This window comes from Crocodylus porosus, unplaced genomic scaffold (assembly GCF_001723895.1).
Source record: "Crocodylus porosus isolate Cpor-Errol unplaced genomic scaffold, CroPor_comp1, whole genome shotgun sequence".
NCBI lineage: Eukaryota > Metazoa > Chordata > Crocodylia > Crocodylidae > Crocodylus > Crocodylus porosus.
In genome coordinates, this window is record NW_017728886.1 from 62,308,087 (window position 1) to 62,317,629 (window position 9,543).

The following is a 9,543-nucleotide window of genomic DNA, read 5'->3' on the forward strand; positions in this document are numbered from 1 at the left end:
AGCAAATCCCGGGACGTCATTCTCCCCTTGTACTCAGCCTTGGTGAGGCCACAGCTGGAGTACTGCGTCCAGTTTTGGGCTGCACAATTCCAAAAGGATGTGGAGAAGCTTGAGAAAGTCCAGAGAAGAGCCACACGTGTGATCAGAGGTCAGGAAAACAGACCTTACGATGACAGGCTGAGACCTATAGGACTGTAGCCTGGAAAAGCGCAGGCTCAGGGGCAATCTGATGACCACCTATAAGTTTATCAGGGGTGTTCACCAGGATCTGGGGGAACAATTGTTCACCAGAGTGCCCCAAGGGATGACAAGGTCGAACGGTTATAAACTCCTGCAAGACCGTTTCAGGCTGGACATAAGGAAGAATTTCTTCACTGTCTGAGCCTCCAAGGTCTGGAATAGCCTGCCACTGGAGGTGGTTCAAACACCTACGTTGAATGCCTTCAAGAGCAATTTGGATGCTTATCTTGCTGGGATCCTATGACCCCAGCTGACTTCCTGCCCCTTGGGCAGGGGGCTGGACTCGATGATCTTCCAAGGTCCCTTCCCACCCTAATGTCTATGAAATACACGAAATCGAGTCCAACCTCCTGCCCTGGGCAAGAAAGAGTGCTGGGGTCCGATGACCCCAGCCAGGTGTCTGTCCAATCTCCTTGTAAATACCTCTAAGGAAGGGAACAGCACCACCTCCCTTAAAAGCATATTCCATATTTTGGCAACCCTCACTGTAAAGAATTTTTTCCTGGTGTCCAGTCTGAATTTGTTCTCTTTCAGGTTGTGGCTGTTATTTCTAGTTACCTCAATGACCGCCCTGGTAAACATCGTATCCCCTATTTCTTGCTGCTCCCCCACCCCCCGATGAATTTGTAGGCATCCACGAGATCACCTCCCAGCGTCCTCTTGTGGAGGCTGAAGAGGTTCAGGTCTCCCAGTCGGTCCACATAGGGTTTTTTCTGTAAGCCTTTAACCAGACGAGTGGCCCTCCTCTGAACCCTGTCTATGCCATCTACATCCCTCCTGAAGTGCAGTGCCCAAAACTGGATGCAGCACTGCAGCTGTGGCCTGACCAGTGCCGCACAAAGGGGAAGTATCACCTCTTTAGACCTGTTTGTGATGTTAGCTTTACTCATTATCTCATCGCACTGGTGAGTCATGTTCATTTTGGAGTCAACTACAACTCCAAGATACCTTTCTGCAGTTGTGCTACTTAGCGAGGTACCTCCCAGGCTATAGGAGTGTTGATGATTCTTCCTCCCTAGGTGCAACACATGGCACTTATCCTTGTTAAACTGCATCCTATTCTGTTCTGCCCACTTCCCCAGCCTATCCAAATCCACCTAGATTCACTCCCTGCCCACTAGTTTGTTTATCTCACCCCATTGTTTGGTGTCATCTGCAAACTTGGACAGAGTGCTTTCTATCCCTCATCTAAGTCACTGATGAAAATATTGAACAGTACTGGTCCCAGAACAGAGCCCTGTGGGACTCCACTGCCCACATATCTCCAAGTAGAAACCGACCTATCCACCACCACTCTCTGGGTGCATCCCATAAACCAATTTTCCACCCACCAGACTGTGCAATAATCTACATTGCAACTGCTTAGTTTATTTATAAGAATTGGGTGCAACACTGTGTCAAAGGCTTATTTAAAATCTAAATAAATAACATCTACCTATATTCCTTCATCCAAGCATTTTGTGACCCAGTCGTAAAATGAAACCAGGTTAGTGTGAGCTCCGGGCAGGCAGCAGCAGCAAACACTGACGTGGGAAGTGGGGTGGCCACAGATCCTGTTGCCACAACAGGGCCCTGGCAGGGAGCCTGCAGCCAGCGCAGGGCCCAGGCTGGCAGTGGGGGTGGGTTACAAGCTGGTGCTGAGCACGGTGGGGGAAAGTGGCACCTCGCCCACTCCGTGCCCTGTGGCCCGCACTGCAGCCGCTCACAGCCTGCCTGGGGCTGCCTGTGCCTGCTCAAGACAGCCCCGTGGGCTGTGAGTGGCTGCAGCAGGGAGCACTGCCATGGGGCGGAGGAGGGGCCGTTTTTCCTTGTGCTCTTTCCCTGCCCTTCCCTCCCCACCCCCCTCCCTTATCTGAACTTCCTGAGCTGGGGCAGGCACGTGTTCCCAGGCCAGCAGCCCCTTTTGATCCCCCAAGTCATCCCCTGTGGCCAGCACCAAGTCTAGTAAGGTATTTCCCCTAGTGGAAATGCGTACTTCCTGCGATAGGTGAAGGTTCTGTAAGGAGGTTAGAAACTTAGGTGAATGGGCAGACCTGGCTGCCTGTTCCTCCCAGAAGATGTCTGGGAAGTTTAAGACACCCATGACGACCAGGTCCTTTGAGCGCGCTGCCTCTGAGAGCTGTCTTGAGAATTCTAGGTCTGACTTGTCTCCCTGGTGTGGGGGCCTCTAATAGACCCCTACTACCAAGTCCCTTTCTCCCCAAACCCCGTGTTATCTGACCCATAGTACCCCAATTTGCCCTTCTTCTAGGCCCAGGTGGCTGTAAAGTAGATGAAAGGAACATGCTTCTCTTGTGCTGCAGAGGACATACAGCATCCAGAAAAACAGATGTCAGTAGCAGAGCTGAAAATACAAACCAAAAGTCATGATTGTGTCACTTCCTCTATCGTGCTGTCCATTAAATACTATTGAAATGCAAGAAGAGCCATGTTATGTGCCTAATTGGAATGAAATAGCCTTTAAACATTCTTAATCCCCTCATTTCATGCAAAGGTGAAATAACATTAAAAGCTACTGTAGGAAACTCTTCATTTTTATTTCTCTTAAGACAATGCATATGGAAGGACATTACGGCAGCACCATGGCTGGGTTGTGCGAGGGGTCTTTGCGGTAAGTATGTTCCTTATTTACTGGTACAGATGGTTGGCTAGAATGTGGCCTATATTGACCTGTTTTGTTTTTTATACTTTTTTGCTTTTAATATAGTGTATTAAAATGTAAACAAGGAGAGTCTGTGGCCATGCAGTCTCATTGGGATTTTCTTTAAATTTTAAAAATAAAGCTTAAGTGAGTCGTTATTGGCATCTTTCCAGCATAGTGGTGTTCATTTTTAAGTACATTTCTGAAAATGGGTTCTCCGTCATGAAGATGTGCTCACTACCTATGGATGTATGCAGGGCTAGAGTGGTGCTTCTCAAGTGAGGTGCTGCAAGAATCTGCCATGGTTGCCACATTGTTAGCACCACAATGTTGGCACCACCACTGTTCAGGGTGAAACTGTCCCGCATGCCTCTGTTTTCATGAGATGTTTCAAAAGCAAACTGAAAAGTGGCTGCAGAAGAAAGTTGCACTTGCCTGCATTGTAGGCAGGCAGGCATGCTGCTTCTGCTATAGCTCTTTGCTTCCAGCATGCCTCCTGAAAACAGAGATGTGAGAGAGTTCCACCTTCCCCGTGTGCCTCTTTCTGAGAGATCCTATGCAGGGCTGGACCAGGAAGGGCTGTGGCAACAACATGTGCTGCTGCCACGGTCACTTCCCAGTCTTGCTCTGCAGGAGGTACGTGGCACAGTTCCACTGGGCCACAGCAGTGGTGGTAGTAGGGTGAATAAAAAATAACTGTCATCCGTTAATAGCATGCTAATTAGTAATAGAGTAAGATCATGTTTACATCATAATATTGATATTTGCATGGGGTGGGAGGGGTTAAAATGGGATGCCCCTGAATTTTGCAAAGTTTTGGAAGCGTGTCTTGAGTCTAAAAACTCTTGAAAACCACTGAAGTGGGAGCGAAGCAGACTTAGTTGTAAAAGCAAGACTCACTTATTAACCTGTTTCCTCCATCACTCTATTTGAATAATCTACATTCAAGCTAGCAGTCACCCCTGGTGTCTGTTATGTATCATCTGCAATATAATTTCTAAAGTCCCAGGCAAGTATGACAACTGTGATCTTCATGACTGAGGAACAAGGAGGAAGATTTGGGTGTAACATTTTCAAAAGGGCTTAAGCATAGGACTTTGACTCCTTTGTCTGAGTCTCTTCTGAAAATTGGATATAGGTTCCCCCTGAAAATATTCTTATTGATCAGTGTAATATGTTATTATTTTAGTCTCAAGTGTAAGGAAAAAATCGCTACTTGCAGTGCTAGCACTTTCTAGAAACCAGGCCTCTTGAATGTCTAGGGATATGGGCCCCAAAACTAACCTGCCAATGGTTACTCATTACTTTTAAAATCTTGTTTTAACTCACTACACTACCTCTGTTTGTGTGTTATTTTATTATTATTGTAAATACTAAAAAATAAAATGTCTTAACTTACAAAATATCATTGAAACTATTTTTAAGATTTCATAAAATTAATAGAGCTAGAAACCAATAGGTATATGATCTTGTTTCTCCATCTGTGCTGTGTTTATCCATGTCTGCGGATTTAAACTTGTGTTCCTCTCTCAGTTAGCTTTAAGGGCAGCTCCAACTTACGAAGACTTTGTGGCAGCACTATCTGTAAAGCAGTGTGAAGACCAGGAGGAAGCTTTTTATAACGGGATGCAAAGAGACCTCAACATTTACTTACCAGCCATGGAAAAGCAGCTAAATATCTTGGACACTCTCTATGAAGTACATGGCTTGGAGTCAGATGAGGTAGTATGACAACAGCGAGACAGTGCCTTGAAACTTCAGGGACTGCGTTTGTGAACAAAGTTTTTTCTGAACAGCATTTCTGTTTGTTATATCTTACTTAACATGGGAGGGGAAGGAATCATTGCTTCTTTTTTTATATGTACATATTTTTTTAAATGCTTGTTTATGTTTAAATGCAGAGGTACCATTTATTTTAGGGTCATGGCTGACTGCATGGTGAATACTTTCAGGTAAAAAAACTTTTTGGGGGTGTGGGGCAATTTTGTTTTATCATTTACACAAATGTAATAGAGCAGAGCTTGACTTTCTCACTCTAGCAGTTTGCGCAGGTGCCAGGCACATATCCAGAAGGGCAGTTGTGATGTTAGCTCTGAGAACTGGTGGTATGTTAATGTTGCTGTCTTTCCCATGCCCATTCTATGTCTGTCTGTGTTGTGATGCTAGCATCAGTATCAATGTCTGTTCTCCTTCCACTTCTGTTGCACTAGAGGGCAAAAGTGAAGCCACTGGGTAGAGTGGTAAGTTTACTCCTTATCTCAAGCTTAATTTAGAGTGCATCCTTTTATTCTCAGAAATGATGTACAGCCTCCTTCAAATATTTTGAAGGTCTCCCAAGAGTTAGCCTTGTTAACTGTATTCCTTTTGCCCTTTTCTTGGGCCAACGTAAGAGTATACACCTTGCATAGCCCTGGGTGCACTCCACCTTCTCCCTCTCTGTTAATGAATGTGAGGTCTCTTTCCAGTATTACTGAACTATTGTTCAAAGGAATTTTTCTACCAGATATCCCCTCCAATTTCATCTGATGGCATCAAGCTTGATGTTTTTGGTGTTTAAAAAATAATCCTCAAGTTCACTATGATGCCAGCCTTGTTGCTGATGTCACAGCACAGGAAGGTAAAGAGCAGGGAGGTTTTAAAGATGTAATCATCCTCATCTCTGCACCAGTACCATGACTGCTACCCTTTGCACTTGTGTTGTTCCTGTGCCTTCAGTGCTAATTGCTGGAGCGTTTGGTTCAGATTTCTAATTGCTGTTTGTCAGCAAAGCTCTGCTGAGTCCAGCTGAAGATTTGTCTTATTGTATTTACCATGGTAATACGGTAGAACTTTTAACAACACCTGAATCTCAATAAAAGTCAGTGGGACATAAGCTTCAAAGTTTCAAAGTCAACTAGGTGTGTTGAAAAATGTACCCATAGTCATTTTTTTCTTACAATGACCTGGTCAAAAACAAACCATGTAACTGCTGTGTGTCTTTGTGTGTGATTTAAGCACAAGAAAGCAGTCTAAGAATTGATTTTTATAAACATGCCCTTAGGTTAACATTATACTTTCTTTTAAAAGGGTGATTGCAAAAGGCTGACTTTGATAAGTGAATCCTAGGAAAATTAAAGTTCTTCAGAAGGCCGTCACTTGTTTCTGAAATACATGGGTACCAGCTACAAACAAGTGACTGATTGAGAATTAAGAATAATGGAGACTTTTGTTACTTTTTTCTTTCTTGTGATGCTAATAAATAAGTCATTATCACCGCTGCTACTATTAAAGAAAAGAATTAAGGGCTGCCCCTGAAGCTAGTTAAATGACTAAGGCTGAATCTGTCCCTTACAGATAGGTCCAGCCCTATGTAAACTCACTTTTGTGCTTAAGAAGATCTCTAAATAAGGTTTAGGACTTCTGCATAGGGGTGAGTTTTGCTTAGTGTATGAGAGGAGGAAAGGAAGCCTGGGAGCAGAGTGAATAATAATGCAGTGGCACGTTGCAAATATGGTCTCATCCTAGGAGAAATACTTGTGTTCAGGTGTAGCAAAAAACACAGATACCAAGAGGACTTTAGTGAAGTATACATTGCTTGGTACCTAGCTTCCTGTTGAACAGGTTTCAGCAATAATTCCATGGTTGAGGCAAGGAATTTTGAAAATTGCCAACTTAAAGAAAAACAAAGTTCTGTAAAATCCAAACCCTCAAATGTTGGTACCTGAAGGGAATGCCAAAAACCATAGTTCAGCATCTTTATAAACAGCTTGATTTCACTCTTGCACTCTTCCCAGAGCTGCTGGTTATCTACTGTTCAGTTTTCACTGGTAGCAACAGGAGTCCAGGAACTGCGCTTCCTTGAAAATTAATGAATTTTATATACTCCTACCAAAATAGAATTGAAAATTTGACCAATATTTTCTTTGTTATTCCAACACTGAGAATCAAGCCATATGCATAGGGGTTTTCACATATAATTCTCCTTCCCATGAATGTAAGAAATGCCACAGTTCAGTATAAATGGTTGTCCTCTCCTATATCCCTTCACACTTATAGCTAGGATTCTTCACTTACCCAAAGCAGAGATATTGGCTTTCTTGTTCTTTAGCTGCTGCTCTGGGAAGGTAGTGGAGTCAGTCCACATTTCCACATAAATATCAGTCAGCAGAGGGAGGGTAAGAAAGGCAGAGAGCCTGTCAAAAATAACAATAAAAAGTTACTTTGAAGTTAAAATAAAAATTGGAGTTTTCTCTTGCTCAAGGTTCCCCAATAGTCAGAGGGGATCTCCAGTATGTCATCATTATTTTGTTTCCAAAGTAGAAAACTTAGTGACCTCATTTGAGTCTTCAGCTTCAAAACTGACTGTTTTCCACCAAATTTACCATTTGGGATAGGCAAGCTGACCAGTAGCTAGTTTGCTTTATTCCCTGCTCAGAGGGGCACTCTCCTTTTTACAACATGTTTTCTTGTTTTCACTCCTCTTTGTAAAATTGGCCTTTTACTTGCAATTGGATGTCAGGATCTTGCTTGTGACCTTAGAGAACGCTGGACCTCCTGATCGTTTCCTGTACTCTAATTCTATTCTGAAATGGCCCCAGGAGTCTCTCTGTGTTCTCCACTCCCACTGAAACTAATACAGGCATTCAGCCCTTGCAGAATTGGGACCTAATGGATAAAACTGAGCAAGTGGTTAATTTGCCAAATAGCTAAGATTTCCATCTGCAAGCAAATACATATGCGAATCCATTGCTGTAAAACTGATTAGACCATTTCATAAAGTAAAGATTCCTTTGGATTTTAATGATTATAAAGAGCAAGTGACTAAACACTGGTAGATTTAAATTTGGAGATGGAGTTGAGTCCTTTTAGAGTGATGGGCAATTTGTTTGATTGTTTGTTTTTAGTCTTAAAAGCAGCTGGTCTTGCCTGGCAACTGAGCACCAAGCTTACTGTTCATGTGTCAACTACCAAATTAAAATGTGCTTGACTCACAGATACTGACACTTTTAAAGTCTTCTGCACATTTTGCATGAACTGCATTGATTTCTTAACCTGCATTTAAGCATTTCTGTAGCCCTTTCTTTTAGAAACACTTTTTCAGCTGATGTCTGGCAGTTGCATACTCTCAGGGAATCTATGTAGCCATGGCGCAAAAAAACCCAACACGGTAGCTTTACAGTAGGAATGTAAGGCTGCTTTTTTGTGAAGTTGTTATAGTTCAGTTTAGAACTCTAGCAGAATGTGTGACACTAGAAGACTACCTGATGCATTTCCTTGTTGAGACATGGTAAATCCCAAAGCAATCAGATAGAAACACTGTATAGTGCTGAATAAAGGCTGTCAGTATATTTTAATAAGGACATATCTCTGTAATATAGTGCCATCAGGATCAGCTGAGCTCCCCAATAATATCAGTAGAGTTCTGCTTAGAAATGGATATCATTTGTTAAATTTATTTGGTACTTTTAAAATGCACCCATTTTAAGATATTGTACTCAGCAATTGCATGTTGTAGCACCCTAATGGTAGAAATTGGTAAAATGTTTTAGAGGCATGGATTAATAGACTGCTGAAAACTACCTTGGGATTTCGTTTTGCTGCTGTAGTGTGACTCACTAAAGACTAAACAAAATTCCATTTTAAGGTAATGTTTAACAAATGCTGCTTGGTATTTTAAGGGGCTTAAACCATCGCTATAGGAAAAGCAATCTAATAAAGCAACAGCAATGATAAGTTCACTGTGGCTGTTTGCTCTATGGTGCTGAGTATACTTCATAGTTTAAAAAAAACAAACTGTCAATCTTTTCTTTATGGTTTCTAGGCTTTGTATGTACAAAAATGAGCTACGCAATACTCCAATGATAGCCCAAAGAACTGGAGCTTAAGTGGCATTACTGCATTTCAAAGGTGTGTGGACCACTGTAGATTATTATATTGTTTTTCAAAAATACAATTGATCTTTTCCTCCCCCTAGGCCTCTCTTCAGCTTTTGTTTAAAAAAAAAATCCTAAATGGGCTTGAAGCCTAAATACACCCACCCCTCTTTACTTCCTGTCTCATTTCTGCTTTTCACCCCAGGCTTCTGCTTTCAGCTCAAAGCAGAGCGAAAATGAGGAGTTGAAAACTGCTAGCCTGACTGTGCATAAAGTGATTTTAAAAATGGACTTTAAAAAAGGGCCCAAGCTTGCAGTCCCCTTCTTTTGAAGTGCCTCTCCCTGGCTCCACAACACTGTGCCAAGGAAATTAAAATGCTTTGGAGTTTTAATTTCACTTATGAAATGTAAATTGAGGCACTTCAGCATTTGGCAGTTTCTACCTTCTATTGGCAAAAGCACAATTTCGGAGATGGGCTTATTTCTTGTCCCTGGCCTGCAGCGTGCTGATAGGTCATCAAGGCAGAACAGCCGAATTCAGATCCATCTTCCCTCCAAACAAATAAAACCCTGTAAGGCTCCAGGCTGTCAAATGCTCCAAATAATGTCACCTCTCTTTGTGTAGAGATATGGGCAGAATTTACTGATTTCCGAGCATGAAAGTGAGCTGTGCCATGATATGGCTCGTCATGGTTATGGTCCATGTGATGAATTTAAATACTGCTGTGACATCAAAATGGCCCTACTACCAACCAGTGTGAAAACCAGGACTTGACACTTTTTTTTGGTTCTGATTCAGAAAAGCATTCA

The 9,543-nt window shown here is 42.5% G+C and overlaps 1 protein-coding gene across 1 annotated transcript in view; it reads left to right on the forward strand.

The window, feature by feature from the left end:
• The window catches only part of PLEKHA8 (pleckstrin homology domain containing A8), a 42,098-nt gene extending 33,244 nt beyond the window's left edge, over positions 1–8,854 (forward strand). Inside the window, exons 13-14 of the mRNA XM_019535430.1 lie at positions 2,790–2,851; positions 4,415–8,854. Coding sequence (XP_019390975.1) covers positions 2,790–2,851; positions 4,415–4,612 — 260 coding nt within the window. The 3' untranslated portion in view covers positions 4,613–8,854. The remainder of the gene's footprint in view (positions 1–2,789; positions 2,852–4,414) is intronic.
• Positions 8,855–9,543: the final 689 nt, after the last annotated feature.